The following is a 26,141-nucleotide window of genomic DNA, read 5'->3' as shown; positions in this document are numbered from 1 at the left end:
GTGAGTAATCCCAACCACACTTTTATTTTGGCACCTAGAATGTTTTTTTTCTTCTCTATAAACCAATATGTGATTTATAGGTGTGTTGTGTATTGCATTTGGACCAATGGAGGGGGTGGAATAGAAAGTGTTGCTGGGCACATAGACCTCAGTCCCTCGTGAAATAACACCATACATACAGTACTGGTACTTTAGATTTTACAGACCCCAGTGGGTGATCACAACCCCACTTCTGCTTTGGCACCTAGAATATTTTTTTCTCTATAAGCCAATATGTATTTCATGTACACAGTGTATTGCATTGGGAACATTTATTTGACCTTGGAAAAAATGGTTTAAAAACCCAAATGTAATGCAAATGGACATTTCCGAACTTCCATGACCCGGAAATACTTGTTTTATTGTTGCTGGCGAGTCGCTTGTAGCATTGATTCAGTATATCATCTTTGAAGCGGATTTTGTTTTGTTTGTGATCAACATAATTTTTACGTGGACAAAGCCATATTCGTTGAATCTTCAACTCTCAATCGATTGAAAATGTCTCAACTACAGTTGCTGCGTGAGTTTTTAAATGAGCGTGTAATGGCTGCTGCTGTCGACATTTTTGGGGCAGTTGAGAAAACGGTAGCTGAGTACCAAGAGGAAAATGATCGTCTACGGAGACTGCTGCGGATAGGTTCGTAAGTATAACACGACCGTGTTTAGAAATGTATTATTTTCAACAGTGTTATTAAGCCGCCAATGTTTTGTGATTATTGGTGTCGTAAACATGTTAGCTAACTAGTTAACATTTAGCATGTTTGACATTTCTTTGGAAATACTAGTTACTATTATCGGGTATTTTGATGTGGTTTAGCAAAATTAAAATGTATTCGGCATTTGATCCCCAGTTAGTGGCCACCTTTGTTATATATATTTAATTGTGTTAAAAAATAGACTTAAACTCAGCAAAAAAAGAAGAAACATCCTCTCAATGTCAACTGCGTTTATTTTCAGCAAACTTAACATGTGTAAATATTTGTATGAACATAAGATTGAACAACTGAGACAAACTGAACAAGTTCCACAGACATGTGACTAACAGAAATGGAATAATGTGTCCCTGAACAAAGGGGGTGGGGGGGGGGTAAAAATCAAAAGTAACAGTCAGTATATGGTGTGGCCACCAGCTGCATTAAGTACTGCAGTGCATCTCCTCCTCATGGACTGCACCAGATTTGCCAGTTTATGCTGGGAGATGTTACCCCACTTTTTGACCAAGGCACCTGTAAGTTCACTGACATTTATGAGGGGAACGTGCTCAATGGGATTGAGATCTGGGCTCTTCGCTGGCCATGGCAGAACACTAACATTCCTATCTTGCAGGAAATCACGCACAGAACGAGCAGTATGGCTGGTGGCATTGTCATGCTGGAGGGTCATGTCAGTATGAGTCTGCAGGAACGCACAGCGTTGAGATTGCCTGCAATGACAACAAGCTCAGTCAGACGATGCTGTGACACACCGCCCCAGACCATGACGGACCCTCCACCTCCAAAACGATTCTGCTCCAGAGTACAGGCCTCGGTGTAACGCTCATTCCTTCGACGATAAACGCAAATCTGACCATCACCCATGGTGAGACAAATCCGTGACTCGTCAGTGTAGAGCACTTTTTGCCAGTCCTGTCTGGTCCAGCGACGGTGGGTTTGTGCCCATAGGCGACGTTGTTGCCGGTGATGTCTGGTGAGGACCTGCCTTACAACAGGCCTACAAGCGCTCAGTCCAGCCTCTCTCAGCCTATTGGGAACAGTCTGAGCACTGATGGAAGGATTGTGTGTCCTTGGTGTAACTCGGGCAGTTGTTGCCATCCTGTACCTGTCCCGCAGGTGTGATGTTCGGATGTACCGATCCTGGGCAGGTGTTGGTACACGTGGTCTGCCACTGCGAGGATGATCACCTGTCCGTCCTGTCTCCCTGTAGTGCTGTCTTAGGCGTCTCACAGTACGGACATTGCAATTTATTGCCCTGGCCACATCTGCAGTCCTCATGTCTCCTTGCAGCATGCCTAAGGCACGTTCACACAGGGAGCCTGGGCATCTTTATTTTGGTGTTTTTCAGAGTCAATAGAAAGGCCTCTCTTGGTGTCCTAAGTTTTCATGACTGTGACCTTAATTGCCTACCGTCTGTAAGCTGTTAATGTCTTAACAACCGTTCCACAGGTGCATGTTCATTAATTGTTTATGGTTCATTGAACAAGCATGGGAAACAGTGTTTAAACCTTTTACAATGAAGATCTGTGAAGTTATTTGGATTTTTAGAATTATCTTTGAAAGACTGGTCCAGAAAAAGGGACATTTCTTTTTTTTGTTGCTGAGTTTAGCTCTCTTCTCCTAAGCGTTTAATAGAAAACTGGCTAGTTGGTTTGCTTTTTTTGGTTTAAAAACATTTACTGACCTGTCCACCCTGCTACGCTCTTGTGTTGACTGACTGACCTCACCAACAGCTTTTTCAGTGTTGGAACCAAATAATGGCTTATTTGACTTATTTACCGATGTATCTAATGTTTTGACAAAGTAGATACTAGTTTAATGCTAAAATATATAGGAATATGAATGACAGACGTTAAATAAAACATTAATTTCAGTGATGTGCACTGACATGAACAGTAAAACACTGTGTTGGTGTTGCAGTGATACACTTGTAATCGCAGTGAAGGAAAAACACGACATGGGATGAATAAATATATCGATATTAGATTCATAAATACATACATAAAAGCAAACAAAACAACAAAATCTCGACCTCCATCCCTATATTGTCTCACACATCGCATTAAAAGTCCAGCTCCACCACCCCCTCTGGGTCTCACAGCACACAACAGCAGTGGGTGCAGTGCTGGCAGAAGTCACAGCACACACATGGCACCTCCGACACACGCTCCTGAGGGGAGCTTGCAGGTGGATCACGCTCCCGCAGCGGGCACAGCGATTAGTGTTTTCAGCTACTTGTATTTGAAAAACAAAGTCAAATTGATGAACGTAGAGGTATTACAACAACAATAGTATATGATACAACCCGAGAGAAGATTATGAAGTACCTGAGGGTGGTGCTATAGGTGGCGTGACAATTTTCTTTTCTCGTTAGTGTCGTGGCAAAGAACCAAAACACGGATCGGCTTTAAAACTTCTTCAGGGAAACCGACCTAATGTAACAACGTGTTAGAAACAAACGCATTATTATATTTTCATCCAGATTCACATTTCTGTATTTTTCAAGCTATAGCACACACTATTTTACATACAACAGGTTGTTAAAGGACCAAAGTATTTTGTCTGCTTTGTGTTTTTTTTTTTTTTGCCATGGAAAAAACAGCCCTATTAGGCAGAGCATGTTTCATGAAAAGCATTGAACCTTTTTACATCAATACCTCTAGAGGAAGCTGCAGGGGTTTTTGAAGGAGGTGGAAACTGGTGCTATAGATATATAAATGAAAAAAAAGTGTTAAAACACAGCAGTCTATAAAACGCAGGCATAAGAGTAACTATTTAATAATTGAACATGTTTAACTCTAGAGGTGGTGGTTTACTAGCATGGAGAAAAACTGACTGTCACAAAAACCTGGAAGTGATTTGAATTTATAATAAATATAAATGGACAAACTTTTGAAATAAATCGCTTTCTCTTTGGTTTATCGAGAAGTAATTGGAAATAGATTCTAGATTTTCGATCATTTGAATTGGAATTTCAATTTACTTCTTGCATTTACTGACTTAAAGGGCCAATCTGCAATTGGTACATACATTATTTTTAACCTTTTAAAATGAATAATATACCTATGGATTCTTGAATATAATTTATGGATGTCTTGTATCCCAACATAACCCCAAATATATAAGCTTGTTTTATTACAGTGTTTCTAAACAATGTAATTGTAAACAAACACTTTATAGCCTTAACATGTTTAAAACTGTCATTTTGATATTATAACTGGTCAGTCCTTACACCCATAGCTCTGTCTTCGAATTTGAGAGTGGTTCCATTTAGCAAGCCTCGTCCCTTTACCAAAACAGTGGCGGGGTACCTGCTTTGTTATTGTTGGAACTGCAGATTGCTCCTTTCAATTCAAATTCACTGTAACCCTGATGTCTAAAGACTGGATAACCTTTGCACCCCCCCCCCCTCTCATTCCCTCCAGATTCCTTGCAGCTCTCTCTCGCTGTCTCTGAAGAGGAGGTTCTCCCTGAGCATCAGCATTGTGAGCAGGAGTGGAGCTTCAGTCTGGGACAGGAGAACACTGAAGCCACGCAGATTAAAGAGGAAGAGGAGCAAATCAGTCAGGGGGAAGAACGGCTTCAAGACCTCTTTGATACCAAAAATGCCACTTTCACTCCTGCCTGTGTGTCAAGTAAATGTGATCAGGTGGACCCCTTGACTCCTCAAATCCAGACTTTGGAGAACCGAGAGTGTGACCTGAAACAAGTGAATCTCACACCTTTTGGTACTGTGACTCAGCTAAAGGCTCTCAACATTCCATGTGACCCTCCAAATAATCAAAACAATGCATCCAGCCACAGCACAGCCGAAAGCAGTGACCCAATAGGACTCGACAGCAGCCCAACATTAGATCCCAGCCTACCATTGACTCACAACCCACCATTTAAGAAACACACATCCAAACCCAGCAACACAGCTATAAAAACTCTCTGCTGCTGTGACTGTGGTGAAACATTTGCTCTAAAGGCTGACCTGCAGATGCATGTGACTCTCGCCAAGAAGCAACCCCGTGAATGCCAATTCTGCAAAAATTTCTACAGTTCTACCTGTAAACTGAAGGCCCATGTCAGACTGTGTCACGATGGGAAAACCAGCACCTGCCCCTATTTTGGAAAGACCTTCAAACTAGGAGATCTGTCCAAGCACATGATTCACACAGGAGAGAAACGATTTAGCTGTGGTGACTGTGGGAAGAGCTTTAATCGCAAGGGGAATCTAACCCAACATATACTGACTCACACAGGTGAGAAATCATTTAGTTGTGGTGACTGTGGGAAAAGCTTCAGTCTCAAGAGGAACCTAACCGAACATGTTCGGACTCACACAGGAGAGAAACCATTTAGCTGTAGTGACTGTGGGAAGAGCTTCAAACAGAAGGGACACCTAACCATGCATAAACTGACTCACACAGGAGAGAAACCATTTAGCTGTGGTGACTGTGGGAAGAGTTTCAATCGCAAGCAGCCCCTAAACATGCATAAACTGACTCACACAGGAGAGAAACCATTTAGCTGTGATGACTGTGGGAAAAGTTTTAATTTGAAGGACTCCCTAAAGAAACACAAATTTACTCACACAGGAGAGAAACCCTTTAGTTGTGGTGACTGTGGGAAAAGCTTCTATCAGAAGGGGCACCTGAACGTGCACAAACGGACTCATACGGACTCATACTGATTCACACAAGAGAGAAACCATTTAGCTGTGGGAAAAGCTTTAGTGTCAAGGGGAACCTAACCATGCACAAACTGACTGCTGCTCAGGCTAGGATTCCGTCGTAAGTAGAGGTCGGCCGATTATGATTTTTCAACGCCGATACCGATAATTGGAGGACCAAAAAAAGCTGTTGCCGATTTAAAATAACATTTTTTTTTTACTTTTTTTTTTTAAACATTTATTTGTAATAATGACAATTACAACAATACTGAATGAACACTTATTTTTACACTTAATATAATAGATCAATAAAATCAATTTAGCCTCAAATAAATAATGAAACATGTTCAATTTGGTTTAAATGATGCAAAAACAAAGTGTTGGAGAAGAAAGTAAAAGTGCAATATGTGCCATGTAAGAAAGCTAACGTTTAAGTTCCTTGCTCAGAACATGAGAACATGTTAAAAGGAAGCACCAGCTTTCATATGAGTCTTCAATATTCCCAGGTAAGACGTTTTAGGTTGTAGTTATTATAGGACTATTTCTCTATACCATTTGTATTTCATTAACCTTTGACTATTGGATGTTCTTATAGGCACTTTAGTATTGCCAGTGTAACAGTATAGCTTCCGTCCCTCTCCTCGCCCCTACCTGGGCTTGAACCAGGAACACAACGACAACAGCCATCCTCGAAGCAGCGTTACCCATGCAGAGCAAGGGGAATAACTACTCCAAGTCTCAGAGCGAGTGACGTTTGAAACGCTATTAGTGAGCACCCCGCTAACTAGCTAGCCATTTCACATTGGTTACAGCAGCCTAATCTCGGGAGTTGATAGGCTTGAAGTCATAAACAGCTGCTGGTAAAACACACGAAAGTGCTGTTTGAATGAATGCTTACGAGCCTGCTGCTGCCTACCATCGCTCAGTCAGACTGCTCTAATCAAATCATAGACTTAGTTATAACATAACACACAGAAATACAAGCCTTAGGTCATTAATATGGCCGAATATGGAAACTATCATCTCAAACAATACGTTTATTCTTTCAGTAAAATACGGAACCGTTCCGTATTTTATCTAATGGGTGGCATCCATAAGTCTAAATATTCCTGTTACTTTGCACAACCTTCAATGTTATGTCATAATTACGTAAAATTCTGGCAAATTAGTTTGCAATGAGCCAGGCTGCCCAAACTGTTGCATATACCCTGACTCTGCGTGCATTGAACGCAAGAGAAGTGACACAATTTCATCTGGTTAATATTGCCTGCTAACCTCATTGATGTTTATGGTTTAGGTACACATTGGACCAACGACAGTCCTTTTTCACAAATACACACCGCATCGATTGTATGCAATGCAGGACACGCTAGATTAACTAGTAATATCATCAACCATGTGTAGTTAACTAGTTATTATGATTAATTGATTGATTTTGTTTTTTATAAGATGAGTTTAATGCTAGCTAGCAACTTATCTTGGCTTACTGCATTCGCGTAACAGGCAGTTTCCTCGTGGAGTGCAATGTAATCAGATGGTTAGAGCGTTGGACGAGTCAACTGTAAGGTTGCAAGATTGAATCCCCTGAGCTGACAAGGTAAAAATCTGTCGTTCTGCCCCTGAACGAGGCAGTTAACCCACCGTCATTGAAAATAAGAATGTGTTCTTAACTGACTTGCCTAGTCAATTAAAGATTAAATAAAGGTGTAAAAAAAAAAAATAATAATAATAATAATCTGCCAAATCGGTGTCCAAAAACACCGATTTCCGATTGTTATGAAAAGTTGAAATCGGCCCTAATTAATCGGCCATTCCGATTAATCGGTCGACCTCTAGTCGCAAGGTTCAGCTGCTGAAACATGTGAATAAAGTCCACAAGGAAAGAGAACAGGACTAAAACAGAAATACAATTGGGAGAGCTCTTCTGTTGACATTTATTTGGATTACAATTGTCCTTGAGGCAGAACTGAGCAATTTCCTCTAGATGGGCCAGCTGCAAAGTCAGAATTGGCTATATTGTAAAAATGTATGAAAACAAAAATGTAAGGTTAGCTTTAAAATCAGATTGTATGACTTTGTGGCCGTGCCAGCTAGTGACCACTCTGCAGAGCTGCCTCCAGAATAAGATACATGATGTAAAAAACACTAATCTGCATCAGAAGATGGAAATTTAAAAGTCAGGGTTTGGTCACAGAAAGGAAAGTAAACTCTGCACAATACATGCTCTAGATGTACTTTTGTAAAACGTCCTATGGGGCTAAAGAGAGCGAATAATTCGAAACATAAATTGTTTTAAATAGGCTGTGTAAATACACTTTACAGGCACCATAATTGCTTCCTGTGGGCATATAATATTAAAACAAAGCTGACTATGGAGAGTTTTACATACATACACACTTTTCACAGTAGCTGGACAAAGATCTAATATAAAGGGAGCTTGTCCATTCACCATTTTACTGCTTCCAAATATAACGTTTTATACACAGTACCAGTCAAAAGTTTGGACACACCTACTCATTCCAGGGTTTTGCTTTTATTTTTTACATTGTAGAATAATTAGTGAAGACATCAAAACTATGAAATAACACATGGAATCATGTAGTAACCAAAAAAGTGATAAACAGATCAAAATATATTTGAGTTTCTTCAAAGTACCCACCCTTTGCCTTGATGACAGCTTTGCACAATCTTGGCATTCTCTCAACCAGCTTCATGAGGTAGTCTCCTGGAATGCATTTCAATTAACAGGTGTGCCTCGTTAAAAGTGAATTTGTGGAATTTCTTTCCTTAATGCGTTTGAGCCAATCAGTTGTGTTGTGAGAAGGTAGGGGTGGAATACAGAAGATAGCCCTATTTGGTAAAAGACCAAGTCCATATTATGGCAAGAACAGCTCAAATAAGCAAAGAGAAATGACAGTCCATCATTACTTAAAGGCATGAAGGTAAGTCAATGCAGAAAATGTCAAGAACTGAAAGTTTCTTCAAGTGCAGTCGCAAAAACCATCAAACACTATTATGAAACCGTCTCATGAGGACCGCCACAGGAAAGGAAGATCCAGAGTTACCTCTGCTGCAGGTGATAAGGTCATGATTAACCAGCCTCTGAAATTGCAGCCCAAATAAATGCTTCACAGAGTTCAAGTAACAAACACATCTCAACATCAACTGTTCAGAGGAGACTGCATAAATCAGGCTTTCATGGTTGAATTGCTGCAAAGAAACCACTACTAATAGACACCAATAAGAAGAGACTTGCCTGAAACATGAGCAATGGACATTAGATCGGTGGAAATCTGTCCTTTGGTCTGATGAAACCAAATTTGAGATTTTTGGTTCCAACTGCTGTGTCTTTGTGAGACGCAGAGTAGGTGAACGGATGATCTCGACGTGTGGTTCCCACCGAAAAGCATGGAGGAGGTGTGATGGTGTGGGGGTGCTTTTCTGGTGACACTGTCTGTGATTTATTTAGAGTTCAAGGCGCGCTTTCCCTGCATGGCTACCACAGCATTCTGCAGCGATACGCCATCCCATCTGGTTTGGGGTTATGTGGGAACTCTAAGACTGTTGGAAAATCATTCCTGGTTGAGAGAATGCCAAGAGTGTGCAAAGTAGTCATCAAAGCAAAGTGTGCCTAATTTGATTTGTTTCACACTATTTTGGTTACTACATGATTCCATATGTGTTGTTTCATTGTTTGTCTTCACTATTATTCTACAATGTAGAAAATAGTACAAATAAAGAAAAACCCTTGAATGAGTATGTAAGACTATTTTAAGATGATACACAATGCAGAGGACTAGAGGTCAATAGGGAATTAACGATCAATGGAAATAGTTGTTTTTCAGTTCAACATCTGGTTAGAATCTGGCAAGATCTCATTGGTCTGAATTGTCTATACATTGAGCTTGAAACAGGATACTTGTTATTTGGCCATTGGCCCAATTTTATTGCAAGGAATTCTAAATGGTCAACCACAGACTAGGGTTGGGGGTTATAAATGACATCCTGTCCCTTTTGTTCTGTGGAGAGTCACTGAGGACAGGGAAGAATGATCATCTACTTCTCAGCATAACAACCATGATCAGTTCTCTTTGAATAAACCCATTTTTCCTCCCTCCCCCTGATTTGCTTTGGGGTCTGTGTTACTGAAGAGTAACATCAACTGCTAACAAGTAGGTGTCCAAACTTTTGACTGGCACTGTACAAATTGGAAACATCTTACAGATCGCATTCACACTTCTCCAGAAGTTTAATCATTCTAATAAGTTTGCTTGTATTTTGTTTACTTTGGTTTTAATAAATATATATATATTTTTAACAACAATAAATACATGTAAAATGTAATGATATCGTAAAATCGGCAGCATAAAAAAAAGAACCAGCCTTCGTTATAGTAGGCCTATGGTAAGGGTAGCCTACGGAGGGCTTGGGCTTTCAAAATGTTAAACGGAAAATAAACAATTGTTGCAGGAAAATACCTTCTAAACACGAGGTTCACATCTCTAGTTTCACGATGGGCATGGAATAGATCATATAGGCGTTTTCATGCAAGTCCAAAGCATGGCTAAAATAACGTAGGCCTGCCTACAATACATAGCTAAAATGGGAATGCCAGCTCACTGTTTTGCTCCTCTGAAATGAGATATTTTAAGCTTTGGTGACGTAAGATTGATTTTCCCAGCGGACACATGAGCAAAACACTTTATCGGAGGTCTTGACTAGCCTACTTGGTTACATTGGGCAGGACAAAAAAGAAACAGACTTCACTCAGCGGAGGGGAGGCTATGCTTTGGTTTTAACCAAATAAAACAAAATGGGGGAAAAAATCATGTTTATGTTTCTAAATACAAAGTATACGCAAATCACCAAATATCATATTGTTCCATGTGAATTTGGAAACTATACAGACCCCTTGTACTTGTTTCACATTTAGTTACGTTTCAGCCTTATTCTAAAATGGATTAAATTGTTTTTTTCCCATTCTCCTCAATCTACACGCTATCCCATAATGACAAAGCAAAACAAGATTTTAGAATTTTTGTCAAATGTATTAAAAATAAATAAAAACATTTCACATTTACATAAGTATTCAGACCCTTTACTCAGTACTTTATTGAAGCAACTTTGGCAGCGATTACAGCCTAGAGTATTCTTGGGTATGACGCTACAAGCTTGGCACACCTGTATTTGGGGAGTTTCCCCCCATTCTTTGAAGATCCTCTCAAGCTCTGTCAGTTTGAATTGGGAGTGTCGCTGCACAGCTATTTTCAGGTCTCTCCAGAGATGTTCGATCTGGTTCAAGACCGGGCTCTGGCTGGGTCACTCAAGGACATTGAGACTTGTCCCAAAGCCACTCCTGCATTGTCTTGGCTATGTGCTTATGGTCATTGTCCTGTTGGAAGGTGAACCTTTGCCCCAGTCTGAGGTCCTGAGCCCTCTGGAGCAGGTTTTCATCAAGGATCTCTCTGTACTTTGCACCGTTCATCTTTCCCTCGATCCTGACTAGTCTCCCAGTCCCTGCCGCTGAAAAACATCCCCACTGCATGATGCTGCCACTACCATGCATCACCGTAAGGATGGTGCCAGGTTTCTTTCAGACGTGATGCTTGGCATTCAGGCCAAAGAGTTCAATCTTGGTTTCATCAGACCAGAGAATCTTGTTTCTCATGGACTGAGTCCTTTAGGTGCCTTTTTGGCAAACTCCAAGTGGGCTGTCATGTGCTTTTACTGAGGAGTGGCTTCCGTCTGGCCACTACCATAAAGGCATGATTGGTGGAGTGCTGCAGAGATGGTTGTCCTTCTGGAAAGTTCTCCCATCTCCACAGAGGATCTATGGAGCTATGTCAGAGTGACCATTGGGTTCTTGGTCACCTCCCTGACCAAGGCCCTTCTTCCATTTAAGAATGATGGAGGCCACTATGTTCTTGGGGACTTTCAATGCTGCATGTTTTGGTACCCTTCCCCAGATCTGTGCCACGACACAATCCTGTCTCAGGGCTCTACGGACAATTCCTTCGACCTCATGGCTTGGTTTTTGCTCTGACATGCACTGTCAACTGTGGAACTTATATATCTCCTCCCCGCTGATCCTCAACACGGGGCCCCACAAGGGTGCGTTCTGAGCCCTCTCCTGTACTCCCTGCCACTGGCCACTCCAACTCAATCATCAAGTTTGCGGACGACACAACAGTGGTAGGCTTGATTACCAACAACGACGAGACGGCCTACAGGGAGGAGGTGAGGGCCCTCGGAGTGTAGTGTCAGGAAAATAACCTCACACTCAACGTCAACAAAACTAAGGAGATGATTGTGGACTTCAGGAAACAGCAGAGGGAACACCCCCTATCCACATCGAAGGAACAGTAGTGGAGAGGGTAGCTAGTTTTAAGTTCCTCGGCATACACATCACAGACAAACTGAATTGGTCCACTCACACTGACAGCGTTGTGAAGAAGGCGCAGCAGCGCCTATTCAACCTCAGGAGGCTGAAGAAATTCGGCTTGTCACCAAAAGCTCTCACAAACTTCTACAGATGCACAATCGAGAGCATCCTGGCGGGCTGTATCACCGCCTGGTACGGCAACTGCTCCGCCCTCAACCGTAAGGCTCTCCAGAGGGTAGTGAGGACTGCACAACGCATCACCGGGGGCAAACTACCTGCCCTCCAGGACACCTACACCACCCGTTGTTACAGGAAGGCCATAAAGATCATCAAGGACATCAACCACCCGAACCACTGCCTGTTCACCCCGCTATCATCCAGAAGGCGAGGTCAGTACAGGTGCATCAAAGCTGGGACCGAGAGACTGAAAAACAGCTTCTATCTCAAGGCCATCAGACTGTTAAACAGCCACCAACCACTAACATTGAGTGGCTGCTGCCACACACTGTCATTGACACTGACCCAACTCCAGCCATTTTAATAATGGGAAATTATGTAAATATATCACTAGTCACTTTAAACAATGCTAACTTATTAATGTTACTTACCCTACATTATTCATCTCATATGCATATGTATATACTGTACTCTACATCATCGACTGCATCCTTATGTAATACATGTATCACTAGCCACTTTAACTATGCCACTTTGTTTACTTTGTCTACACACTCATCTCATATGTATATACAGGATACCATCTACTGTATGCTGCTCTGTACCATCACTCATTCATATATCCTTATGTACATATTCCTTATCCCCTTACGCTGTGTATAAGACAGTAGTTTTGGAATTGTTAGTTAGATTTGTCGGAACTAGAAGCACAAGCATTTCGCTACACTCGCATTAACATCTGCTAACCATGTGTATGTGACAAATAACATTTGATTTGATTTAGACAGGTCTGTTAATTTCCAAATCATGTTCAATGAATTGAATTTACCACAGGTGGAGTCCAATCAAGTTGTAGAAACATCTCAAGGATGATCAACGGAAACAGGATGAACCTGAGCTACATTTGAACCTATAGCAAAGGATCTAAATACTTATGTACATGAAGTATCGTTTAAATATTTTAAATCTGCAAACATTTCTAAAAACCTGTTTGATTTGTAATTATGTGGTATTGTGTGTAGATATGTTTTAATTATTATTTTTATATATACATTTTAGAATAAGGCTGTAACGTAACAATGTGGAAAAAGTCAAGGGGTTTGAATACTTTCCGAATGCACTGTATGTGCAGTGTGCATCACGGCTGGATAGGCTGTGTTTCCGCTGTCAATATTCCTGCCATAAACAATTGCATTACCACTAAAACCAGCTTTTGGTTGGTCTTAAATATCCCTATCGGCGCTAACTGAGATTAGCACTTTGGATCATGTTTTTAAGGACACGTCTCAAATATTTAAACCCCTCCCATCTGAGCCCAAGCGAGCTGATGTTAGACATGTAGATTACCTGGCGTTAGGGCTGGAAAATGCCATTGGGTCTGTTTTTATGAGGAAATTGCAAACTAAAGTGCATTTTACAGTAGCTCCACCAGAACACCAGCCCAATATAGAGCCCTATGTGATAAAACAAGCAACGTATAGTGTAGAGAATCATTGTACCATCTAAACAGCTGTGAAATATTTAAAAAATATTGTATTTTCAACAAAACCGAAAGTAAAATACACAAACTGAACTTAAGAAAGGAAGCATAGAAATAGCTTACATCTACCGCTTTTTAGACTTGCTTTCAATGAGTGACACATTTTATAACTCAAATTTCTATGTGAATTTGGTCGGGTCACCCAAAAAGTAAAATATTGCTGCTTCAAATTTTTTCTCCTTAGGTATTTAGTGATCCCGAGTGGCGCAGTGGTCTACGGCACTGCATTTTGGTGCTAGAGGCGTCACTACACACCCTGGTTCGATTCCAGGCTGGATCACAACCTGCCGTGATTGGGAGTCCCATAGGGTGGCGCGCAATTGGCCCAGCGTCGTTAGGGGTAGGCCGTCATTGTAAATAAGAATCTGTTTCTTAACTGACTTGCCTAGTTAAATAAAGGTTAAGTAAAAATGGCACCATTCTCCGTGCACTCTAATTTTATAAACTGGTAAGAGATATTGATCAGAGCGTTTTATGATTGCTGAAGACAAATGTGAAGCAAACTCAAAGCAAATCAACTTGAATGGTATTTCTGCCCCTTTCCCACAATGTATGGAATGCTGTGCCATTATGAGGAATTGTAATTGTATACTCTTATAACTTACACGACTACTATTAATGTACACTATTTTCCCTATTATAATTACATGGTACAATGCTTCAAACATTACAATTTGAAGAACTGAATGTGGTAACTTTTAGAATGACCCATTGTTTTATTTTGTGCATAAAGGCTCTGCAACTGTATTTTTCCTTGACGTAGCCTAGGATTCATGAATACTTCCCTTAAGAGGTACACTCATACACTCCCACCCGTTCACTGCGCTCCTCTGACACTGGCCTCCTGCACTCATACACTCCCACCCGTTCACTGCGCTCCTCTGACACTGGCCTCCTGCACTCATACACTCCCACCCGTTCACTGCGCTCCTCTGACACTGGCCTCCTGCACTCATACACTCCCACCCGTTCACTGCGCTCCTCTGACACTGGCCTCCTGCACTCATACACTCCCACCCGTTCACTGCGCTCCTCTGACACTGGCCTCCTGCACTCATACACTCCCACCCGTTCACTGACACTGGCCTCCTGCATCCATCTCCCACCCGTTCACTGCGCTCCTCTGACACTGGCCTCCTGCACTCATACACTCCCACCCGTTCACTGCGCTCCTCTGACACTGGCCTCCTGCACTCATACACTCCCACCCGTTCACTGCGCTCCTCTGACACTGGCCTCCTGCACTCATACACTCCCACCCGTTCACTGCGCTCCTCTGACACTGGCCTCCTGCATCCATACACTCCCACCTGAGTTTGGGTGTCTTGAAAAGTGCTTAAAATACAAATGATGATTATTATGTAATGATTTACAGTCGACTCCTGTTAAGTGCATTTTGTATAAGTGCAAACTCGGGGCTGTATTCAGTCCGTATCGTGGAAGTTCAGTGTAACAGGGTGATTGAAATGTAAAGGCAATGTTACCTGAGACTGCGTTCACTGTAAATGCTGTATATGTCAGCTCAGTCAGAAATGACCTTTTTAAAAGTATACCGCTTAATCTGTAAGACTTCAACAATGCAGATTGAATAGAGCCCTCTGTGTCAAGTGCATTACACCGTTTTACCAGTCCCAATTCAATGACATTCATTGTTATTGATATCTGCATTCCCTGATTTAGCACACACTGTCACTTCAGTCCTAAACCAGTTTTTCAGGAGTCACCTGTGTTACAATGGGCTTGTTTGTGTGGAAAGGCCGAATCATCCGACTGCAGCCGAAAGTCGGCCACTGATGTGGTTTCCAACAGCAAGGCTCAGTGTAACATGGCAGTGTATCCATAAACATGTCTCCAAACCCCCATATCACACACTCAAACTGTAAATATACTGAACGTGTGTACACTATCATCAATTGAGGAGAGGGTGCTTCAAATAACACATTCATTTGTTCACATCTACTGTATACATATGAATCGCAGCAAAGCTGCCTTCCGTTTCAGTCACGTCTTTCATCCCACTCGTGTGGGTCAAACAAAAACACTCTAATCATTGGTTGACAAATAATGCTTTCCACAATGCAGGCGATGATGGTGAGGAGCACCTGCAGAAAATTGAAGTCGACTGCAGTCAACTTCATGACACGGTTGTTGTAAAGTTCATGTCGGCACAAGTCTGATCCTTTTTGTCCCCGTAGTGCAACACACTTTAAAAGGTTTGACAAAAGGTGACCCGCTCGAACGTGCCCAATGTGTTGTCTTTCAATTAAGTTCATGCAAGAAATTATCATTCTAGATCACCTTATTACAACTCTTTCCCACATGTAGTTATCCCCATTATCTCTGGTCTGTATTGTTTATAGTGCATGGGGACCAGAGGAGGCTGGTGGGAGGAGCTCTAGGAAGACTGTCTCATTGTAATGTCTGGAATGGAGCTGATGGAATGGTACCAAACACAAACATATAGAAACCACATGTCTGACTCCGTTCCATGAATTCCATTCCAGCCATTACAAAGAGACAGTCCTATATAGCTCCTCCAACCAATCTCCTCTGATGGGGACGCTGTGGTGTGTTTGTGGTCTTACCACCTACTGACACAAACAGAAAAAGAACACAATCCGGAAGTGAAACTGGCAGTTATAGAAGATGACTATACAACATAATCAAGTTAAAAAAACTATGAACAATAGTAACTGTATTTGAAGTATTACAAATAGCCAAAGGCATACAGCATATTATTCACCCAAGACCCGGGTCTCCACTCACAGGTGGAAGTTACAAAATGTGCCTCTTAATCTTCTGTCTGATGCACTTCTCCCACACAGGGCATAGTTTCATCTTTCTGGTTGGGCTACACAATGTTCTGATCTCAGTGGAAAAATAGTTTCAAAGAATGGAAAATGACAGGTTATGTAGAATATGCCCTGATTATGACCTTTAATGGAGAGCGAGCCCCAGGGCTGCCAAGGTAAAGGTCAATCAAGCGTTTCCTCAGTTGAGCCGTTGGGCTCTCGGGCTTTGTTTTGAAGCATTCATTTGACTTGTACGATTCCTCCTCTGTGTGTTCTCTGATGACTATTCATTGCACTTCTGGCACTAAAGCATTTTCTACAGAAAACGTGTAATGTGTGAATGTCTCATACGTAGTGTCAAATAAAAGGCAGCTGTGAATGATTTGCCAGTCATGGTATTTAATGTGGTTCCTCCCCTCAGTCTCCTCAGACGATTCAGATTGGAAGGAGTGAAAGAAACTATATTTATATTTATCACGTGATTACCTCCAGTGCTACATAAGATCCCCCCCCCCCCATGTGAATCATATTGTGATACTTCAGAGAACTAACCTGAGCAAAACATTTGCCACAGACCTGTCAGCTATATGATTTCTCCCCTGTGTGAATCCTCCTATGACTATTCAGATAACAAACTCGAAAGAAACACGTGATAGTTAAGATATCCAGCTTGGGGAGAGAAAAAACATTTGCAACATTCACCACAGCGATGTCGATTTCTCCTCATGTGCAAAATATGATTTATTGTCTTTGGAAAACGCCCGCTACAATACTGACAGTGATATGGTTTCTCTTATATGTGACTCCTTTGCACTGGTGATTTCAGAGCCATTGATTTTCTACAGTTAGAGCAGATAATGAAGCCTTGTCCTTTTTCTGTCTGCAAAAGCGTCCTCTTTGATTTGCGCAGGGGCCGAGAGTCATTGGTTGGCTATGAGGAGTCCTCTTCCTTAGGTTCTGTTTTGATCTGTTCAGTTGAGGCCATTCTGTCTTTGTATTCTTCACTTTGGGTTTGTGAGGACTGAGTTGAGTACTGATCATAGTCACTTTTCACCCAGGCAGGAGTGAATACAGAGTCTTCCTCCTCCTGGATGATACTGAATTCCTTCTGTTCCTCTTTAATCTGTATGGGGTTCCACTCATCTTTCCCCAGACTGGGGCTCCACTCCTGCTTATAATGCTGCTGCTCGGGGGGAAACTCCTCTTCAGAGACAATGAATTGCTGGAAATCTGAAGGGAAGGAGAAAGAGTAAGTTAGAACTGAAATGCTGATTATCTGGTTTTAGCAACGCCCGTATTTACATACAGGCTGATGAGATATGTCAGATAGTCCATCAATGCCTAAGCTCATAGGGTCTAGGATAGGATATGTTCAGGAATTGGCATCTTACCTGTGCTGTTGTCGATTGACCCAAACAGTTTTTGAAGTGTATATAATGAGCAATCATTTTACCAGCAGTTGCAATCTGACTTGACTGATTTATAATGGAAACGGTATAGCTCAATACTTGTATAAAACACAACCAATGGTCCATTTAAAAAATGTGTCTGAGATTGTATAGAATTTCAATGGTTTATTCTATTTACAAATAAAATGATTAATATTGACTAGATTTGTGATGATAATCACGATTGATATTAACTACATTTGAGACGTGTTCATTGATTTCGCTATATGAAACCAGTATGGATTGTAGAGTTAGAATGTTAGACCCCAAACGCCGATCAGACCAGGGAAATTCCAGTCAAATATCAGGAGGAAGATAGCTTGATTAACAGTGGCTTGCAGTTGAAGGGCTGTGGCGCAGACGGACCACAAACTGCTGCCAGCTGCGGGCCGACAACTATGTCGGAGGCGGCACTAGGAAAGTGCATTAGCTGATGGAATAAAACGTCTCATCATTAACAACATGGTGCTATTTAGCCACAAGCAGCAGATTTTTGACCAACATTTACATGGCGATACTTTCTTCATTCTCGACTTGGAAGCAACCAGTGTCTTCAAAACTACCATCGCTAGTTGCAGGTAAAACGTTTAAATTGAGAAAATGCTCCATTGTTAAATAAAATGTTTTTTTTTGCTCCATTAAGTAATTCAACAATGTATAGGCTACGCTGCCATTTTAGAGTATATTTGTCTTGTCTCATTGATAATTGAAAAGCAACGCTTGATTTCTGAGTTACATACATGAAGTGTAGCCATTGTTCCCTCCATTTTTTTTTTTGGGGGGGGGGGGGATTTCCGGTCTGCCTAGTGTAAACTTGAACTTTGAAAATTCTGAGTTTACTGTGAACACTGAGGCCGTATCTACTTTAAGTTATAGTTAACAGCGGTCAAGTAGACTACTGTGGCTATTTGATTGTAATGTAGGCCTACCAGAGTGGTCTACCATTAAGAACAGAGAAAATACATCCCATAACATTTTAACACGGAAATAGCTGGTCGATCATTCAGCCTACAGTAGCAGACAATGTGTGTTCAATGTAGGCCTATATTCCATTAGACTATTGAAAAAAACATGCAGGTCTTGACAACCTGTTTCTCCACTTGTCCTTCAGACAAGGTGACTTAAACATGTTGTGTTTGATGCAAGAAACCACTTTCCAAATATAATGCATCATTATTCCCATACCATTATTACAGAGAGTCAGACAAATGATGCTACCCTTTGGCTACATGTTGTCTACTTAGCTTATTCAAGCCGGTCTCAAAATGTAAGACAAAATCTCTGTACCTTTCATCTTTTCAACCTAAAGATGACAAATCATTTTTTCACAATCACAAAATGATTTATCAATGTGGATAATGTAGCTAGTTTGACCATATTGTCAATGTTAAGCAAGCTAGCTAACTTTTATTATTGGCAGCGTTTGCTAGCTTATCTAGCTAGCTAAAATCGCTATTGTACCGACTTCAAAATCACCTGAAAACAATCATGTTGGACAAGCAATCCAGTGACTCGCCAAAGTGTGTCTGGACTCAGAGCATAGGACTGGGTAATGTCCAGATTGCATAATTGCGGCAGTGCAGGAGAGACACAGAAATACAATATCTTCAATGGAATATGCCACACTAGCAACACTCCTCAATGACTGTCCTCTGGGTCATGTCTAGAAATGATGCAGCTAATGGAAAAGCGATGTCAAAAGCTGCATGTTTGAGTTCGTCATGGAGATTTTCTTTTCTCCATTTTTACTAGATCAGCAAGTTCTCTTAACTTGTCACTTCTGACATTAGCGCCATCCCATCTATCCAAAGCCTGTCCTATTGGCTGGAGTCCTGAACTCGGGTGTGAACACCGTTCGCCTCAGTACATGTATTATTGTTTTTGTTTCGTTTATAAGACGGAGCCGAATAGCATCATGGTAATAAAAAAAAAAATCGCAAAAAATCGCTGTTTGAAGTAATGTTTATGTTGTAATATCGCGAATTGACGTAACAGTTTTACCACGACTGATTCCAGCTTTAAATTGCCCTGTGCCATCATGAGCCCTCTCAAAACGTATTCCTTCCCAACCTTCAATCTCTCTCTCTCTCTCTCTCTCTCTCTCTCTCTCTCTCTCTGCAATGTCTTTATTGGCATGGGAAACATATGTTAACACTGCCAAAGCAAGTGAAGTAGACAAACAAAAGTTTATCGCTCTCTCTCTTGCGCTCTGTAACTCGTGGCACTACCTCTCCTTGCCACTTGGAGTCGCAATGGTAGAAGACAGCACATACAGTGTGGATATTAAACTAGTACACAAATCACATTTTATTGTCACATACACTTGGTTAGCAGATGTTAATGTGAGTGTTGCGAAATGCTTGTGCTTCTAGTACCGTGCAGTAATATCTAACAAGTAATCTAACAATTTCACAACAACAACCTTATACACACAAGTGTAAAGGAATGATTAAGAATATGTACATATAAATATATGGATGAGCGATGGCTGAACTGCATTGGAAAGATGTAGTAGATGGATGGTATAAAGTTGCATTGTTTAAGTGACTAGTGATACATTTATTACATCCAATTATGAATTATTAAAGTGGCTAGAGATTGAGTCTGTATGTTGGCCGCAGCCACTCAATGTTAGTGACTGCTGTTTAACAGTCTGATGGCCTTGAGATAGAAGCTGTTTTTCAGTCTCTCGGTCCCAGCTTTGATGCACCTGTACTGACCTCGCCTTCTGGATGATAGCGAGGTGAACAGGCAGTGGCTCGGGTTGTTGTCGTCCTTGATGGTCTTTATGGCCTTCCTGTGACATCGGGTGGTGTAGGTGTCCTGGAGGGCAGGTAGTTTGCCCCCGGTGATGCGTTGTGCGGACCTCACTACCCTCTGGAGAGGCTTACGGTTGTGGGCAGAGCAGTTGCCGTACCAGGCGGTGATACAGCCCGACAGGATGCTCTCGATTGTGCATCTGTAGACGTTTGAGTGTTTTTGGTGACAAGCCAAAAGCAGTGGTAAAGAAATTGCCCATTGTCATACTTGAGTTAAAGTAAAGATACCTTCATAGAAAATCAAGTAAAAAAAGTAAAAGTCACCTAGTAAAATGCCACTTGAGTAAAAGTCTAAAAGTATTTGGTTTTAAATATACTTAAGTATCAAAAGTAAATGTAATTGCTTAAAAATAATTAAGTACAAAAGTAAAAGTATAAATTATTTCAAATTCCTTATATTAAGAAAACCAGATGGCACTATTTTCTTGTTTTTTAAAAATTTACCGATAGCCAGAGGCACACCAACACTCAGACATAATTTACAAATGAACATGTGTTGTTTAGTGAGTCTGCCAGATCAGAGGCAGTAGGAATGACAAGTGATGTTCTTTTCTTGATAAGTGCGTGAATTGGACCATTTCCTGTCCTGCTAAGCATTCAAAATGTAACAATAATTTTTGGGTGTCAGGGAAAATGTATGGAGTAAAAACGGCATAATTGTCTTTAGGGATGGAGTAAAGTAAAGTAGTGAAAAATAAAAATAAAGTTAAGTGCAGATACCACCCAAAAACAACTTTAATAGTACTTTAAAGTATTTTTTACTTCAGTACTTTACACCACTGCTAGTACACTTCTTCACACAACAGTCACACACACATCCCTTTGTGTATGGAAAACGTACTTCATGATTCTTCTAATGTACTTATAATGGAGTAAGTCTTTCCCTAGGCACCCAAGCCATTCCAGAGTGTGCGTCCTGACACAAAGCACGTCTCTATTAAACTAACTTTGCTCACCCAGCTGTCGGACTGTGTCAGTGGAGACAGAGGACAGCATTAATGAAAGCAGGAGGTTTGGAAAAGTGTTTTAACACTGCCTTTGAAGAGCTGCCATTGACAGAGGTAGACAGGTAAGTTCCAAATGGAAACCCACTCCTTACATAGTGCACTACTTTTGACCAGAGCCCTATAGCCCCTAATCAAAGGTAGTGCACTGTGTAGGGAATAGGGTGACTTTTAGTACGCAACCAAAGTGAAATAGCACTTCCTGTCTGACAGCTCTCCGTTGGTGGAAGGTTCTCTTGAGTGGAGTGGAATGGCGGGTACATCCCCTGGGATACCACTGGTCTAGCTCTGTTTCTTCTGGAGAGAGGGATGCCACTGGTCTAGCTCTGTTTCTTCTGGAGAGAGGGATGCCACTGGTCTAGCTCTGTTTCTTCTGGAGAGAGGGATGCCACTGGTCTAGCTCTGTTTCTTCTGGAGAGAGGGATGCCACTGGTCTAGCTCTGTTTCTTCTGGAGAGAGCGGGAGCCACTGGTCTAGCTCTGTTTCTTCTGGAGAGAGCAGGAGCCACTGGTCTAGCTCTGTTTCTTCTGGAGATAGAACTGTATTTTTGTGAAGAATCAACAACAAGGAGCCATCATGAAGTGGTCATTTAGCTCTGTTTCTTCTGTGAGCAAACTCTCTCCAGAGCGGGAGCCACTGGTCTGATGCTCTGTTTCTTCTGGGATAGTCTCAGAGGTCTGTTAAAAGCGCAGAGAGCATCATGGAGCCATTGGTCTAGCTCTGTTTCTTCTGGAGAGAAATGGAAGGGAGCCATTGTGATTATGCAGGCAGCCCAATTCTGAATATCTACAGCTTTTTCAACTAATTTTTCAAAAAGTTTTTGATTTGTTAAAAAAAAGTTTTTGAAATATCTGGTCAATAAATGTGCAAAACATTATGTTTTCCACTTCATGATTGTGTCCATCACTTGTTGTTGATTCTTCACAAGGAGGAATGGGAAAAATTTTCAGTCTCTCGATGTGCAAAACTGATAGAGACACAAGACTTACAGCTGTAATCACAGCAAAACACAAAATGCATTTAAGAAATAATTTTACGCCCAAGTTTTTGATTTGTTAAAAAAGTTTGAAATACAATAAATGTCGTTCCAAATACTTGTTGTTGATTCTTCACAAAAATACAGTTTTATATCTTTGTTTGAAGCCTGAAATGTGGCAAAAAAGGTCGCAAAGTTCAAGGGGGCCGAATACTTTCGCAAGTCACTGTAAAAATTCTCATCACTTGGGAATTTAATTCACAACCTCTCGGTTGCTAGCAACCTGAATGTTATGCCACTGGATCTGCGGGTATGATAAAAAAAATGAAAGTTTAGAACCAATAGGCATTCTGTCATTTGTCCCTGTAAGGGAACCCTTTTGAAGAACCCTCTGGTTCCAGATAGAACCAATACCAGGTTAGGTTAGGATATTTCAGATATGCTTTAGGCACACACTGTTAAAAATGATCTGTAATTTGACGGTAAGTTACCGTCTACTGTGCATTTTCCAGTAACTTAATGGTTGTTGGTCACTGGGAAATTCCTGTTTAATTTTCAATAACTTACTGTCAGCTGGTTGCCATGGAGTAATACAACATTAGAGCAATTTCCAGGCAACACACTCCCATTAGGTTACGGTGAAATGCAAAGGACGCTCTTAAATATCATGTGCTTTTACAACAATTGCAGAACTGACAGTGTTAAAAGAGGTGCTTAACTTCTGACAACAACCATCAACCACTTAAACTGGTACAACACTTCCACTGACAGTTGGCACAAATACACATATATTAGATTACACCACCAAATATGATAATGAGCCCCACTGGTTCATTGCCCCCACCTAAATTTCAAAGCAGATGATTGTACCTTTTAAAAGTATTGGGTAGAAAAAAATGTACCATTATACTAGATTATCCACACATGTACCCTAAAAGGAACTGACCAGTTCCATGAGTTCCTATGTGTTCCTACCGTATGTGTACCGTTGACCTTTTTGAACCACAGGGAAAAACGCTGTACCCTAATTTTGAAAGTACCTGGTGACACTGCTAACACATTTATGTCCTTCCACCCAAAAGTTTACAAGTTCAAATCCCCAAAGCATCTATGCACACTTTGCATCAAATGTCCCTGAGCACTGCTATTTGTTATGTTGGTGTTGTCAGATAATCGGAAAATAATTTAATTGATTCAGGCCAACTTTTAGCAAAGAGCATACATTTATTTTTGCCATTAAATCTGTGATCAATCTCTGTCATGCCACAGATTTGATGGTGTAGCAGGAAATTCTATTCATTCGTACGCAAGCGGTTTTGGGTTCAAATCCCAAGTGAGGTATAGACTAGTAATCAGCATTCAGCAGCATACTGTCATTTTACAGCAATAAGACCTTATTTCAGCTATAAAAAAAACAGTAACTTGTAGTTGTTTCCTTTACTTCCCCTGACAAAGAACCAATTTTTTTGTTTGTTTTGTGTGTGCTGGTCCAGCATGCTCTAGCTCAGGGATGTGAAACTCCAGTCCTCAGGGGCCTGATTGGTGTCAAACTTTTGCCACAACTAACTCACCTTGTTCCAATAATGAACTAATCATGGTCTTCAGTTTAGAATGAAATGAGTTTAATCAGCTGTGTTTGCTAGGGATGGGGAAAAGGTGTGACACCACTCCGGTCCCCTGAGGACTGGTCAAGCTGGTCTGCAAAACCACACCCATCATTATCATATTTCCCAGCATGGTCTATCGCAGTTTGATTATTTAGAATTGTTTGTCTCAACATCTGTGTTTTTGCGTGTACATTGATTGATTCATGAATCAATTAATTTATCTTATGCTACACAAAGATGAAATACATTTGACTAAACTAATCCAATCGTTTAGTTGCACTTATTGGTTCTTCCAGTTTAGATGGCTTAGCTAGTCTCATTCGTCTATTTTACACTGGCAGTCATTCTGAATGCAGATTGTGGGTGAAGATAACATTCCAATTGTTGGACATTGCCACTCAGGCTGGATTCCAATGGAAATTAGATTTGGAAGTCAGCATAAGGTGACTTGATGCTGGTTTTGTGGGTAACCAATTTATGTTGGTCACCAGCAAAAATACAGCAAAGACTGGTCACCATTGAAAACAAAAATGAAGGCTGGTTTATGCTATTTTTTTTCATCAGGGTTGACCAAGCTACATATAGGCTATTATGGGGATGGGCCACCCAGACTGCAGGCTGCTGGTTGGGAAACTAGAGTAATGGTAGCAGCATCTCTCCCTCCCTGGGCTGTTGATGTAGAAGTAGGAAGACAGGAAGGAGAACTAGAGTCTATATGCCTGGCAAGGGCACATCTGGCTCGAAGTTAATAAGGCATGAAACACCTATCTCTGAATGGCTTCTGGAAATTACCGTTATGTCTTCACATATGAAGGGACACTGAAGAGAATCACGGTCCATGTTTTTTAAGCAGAGTGTAGCTTCACTTTAGAAATAAAAATGTAATTTGAGGACAAGGACATTTTGAACATGACAGCAAAAATCATTGCCACTGTCACACCATTATTCCTTTCTCCAGTGTGGTGCCGATTTTGTAATCTTGTACAGGCCTCTGTATTGTGTTCACAATGGATTCTGTCCTCATCCTCGTTAGCCACTCACTTTCTAAAGAACCTGAGGAGAAAGTACATTGATTTCTAAGCATGATGGGAGAAAATGCTCCATGGTTCCCTGGCTGGCCTGAGATGTAATTTGAGCTCAGATTTATTTTTCCACCAAATGACTTTCAGAAAACAACCAAGATGCCATTCATCTGATTACCACTAACCTAGTTCGAGGAAAGCTATACATAATTAACACTAGAAGCTTATCACGTAAAATGGATCAATTGAAAGTGTGGGTTCACAGCTCCAATCCAGATGTGTTGGTCATTACTGAGACGTGGTATAGGAAGAGTGTTTTGAATACTGATGTTAACCTTTCTGGTTATAACCTTTATCGGCAAGACAGATCTTCCAAAGGTGGGGGAGTGGCAATCTTTTTACCAAGGATCACCTTCATGCACGGTTGTCTCCACCAAGTCTGTCTCTGAACAATTTGATTTGCTGGTTTTAAGCATTCAACTTTTAAATAGTTCTTTGTTGACTGTTGACTGGGTGCTATAATCCTCAATCAGCACAGGCCTGTACCCTACTTGCCCTAAACTCTCTCCTGGCCCCTTACACTAAGTCTGAATTTGTCCTGCTTGGTGACTTAAACTGGGACATTCTAAATCACCTGACTTAAGTCCTAAAGCAATGGGACTCCCTAAATCTTTCTCAGATTATTACAAATCCCACAAGGTATGACTCCAAACACCCAGAAAAGGCTACTCTCCTCAATGTTATCCTCAGAAATAATCCTGATAGGTATCAGTCTGGTGTTTTCTGTAATGACCTTAGTTTTACGGCCTGTGTTCATAATGGCTGCTCAGTGAAATTATCTGTCCTGATTTGTCATAGACGCTTGCTAAAAAACTTTAATGAGCAAGCTGTCCTTCATGAACTGGCCTCTGTAAAATGATATAGAATCAGCTTGATCCCCTCTGTCGAAGATGCTTGGACCTTTT

The 26,141-nt window shown here is 41.1% G+C and overlaps 2 protein-coding genes and 1 long non-coding RNA gene across 4 annotated transcripts in view; 2 read left to right on the top strand and 1 right to left on the bottom strand.

Annotated features, from left to right (window-relative positions):
• The first annotated feature begins 379 nt into the window (after positions 1-379).
• On the top strand, positions 380-14,255 carry LOC118363778 (gastrula zinc finger protein XlCGF57.1-like). 2 transcript variants are annotated; one of them, XM_052488615.1, is made up of 3 exons: positions 380-676; positions 4,178-4,999; positions 13,693-14,255. In XM_052488615.1, the coding sequence occupies exons 1-3, from the start codon at positions 538-540 to the stop codon at positions 13,698-13,700; spliced, it is 969 nt and encodes a 322-aa protein (XP_052344575.1). In that variant the 5' UTR covers positions 380-537; the 3' UTR covers positions 13,701-14,255. The 2 variants fall into 2 exon arrangements, with proteins under 2 accessions (XP_052344575.1, XP_035600883.1); XM_035744990.2 differs by lacking the exon at positions 13,693-14,255 and having other exon boundaries at positions 4,178-11,508.
• A 2,757-nt stretch (positions 14,256-17,012) lies between these two features.
• LOC127914024 (uncharacterized) lies at positions 17,013-17,918 on the bottom strand. The gene is made up of 2 exons (XR_008087644.1): positions 17,692-17,918; positions 17,013-17,530 (listed from the first exon to the last, which is right to left on the bottom strand). It is a non-coding gene; the product is annotated as an uncharacterized LOC127914024 (long non-coding RNA).
• Positions 17,919-18,142: 224 nt separating this feature from the next.
• Positions 18,143-26,141, top strand: part of LOC118363776 (beta-galactoside alpha-2,6-sialyltransferase 2-like) — a 63,305-nt gene continuing 55,306 nt past the window's right edge. The window contains exon 1 of the mRNA XM_035744988.2: positions 18,143-18,326. The gene's annotated coding sequence lies outside the window, so the exon portion shown is untranslated. The remainder of the gene's footprint in view (positions 18,327-26,141) is intronic.

The sequence above is a fragment of the Oncorhynchus keta genome, chromosome 30 (genome assembly GCF_023373465.1).
Source record: "Oncorhynchus keta strain PuntledgeMale-10-30-2019 chromosome 30, Oket_V2, whole genome shotgun sequence".
NCBI classification, from domain to species: Eukaryota; Metazoa; Chordata; class Actinopteri; order Salmoniformes; family Salmonidae; genus Oncorhynchus; species Oncorhynchus keta.
This window is presented reverse-complemented; position numbering and strand designations above follow the sequence as displayed.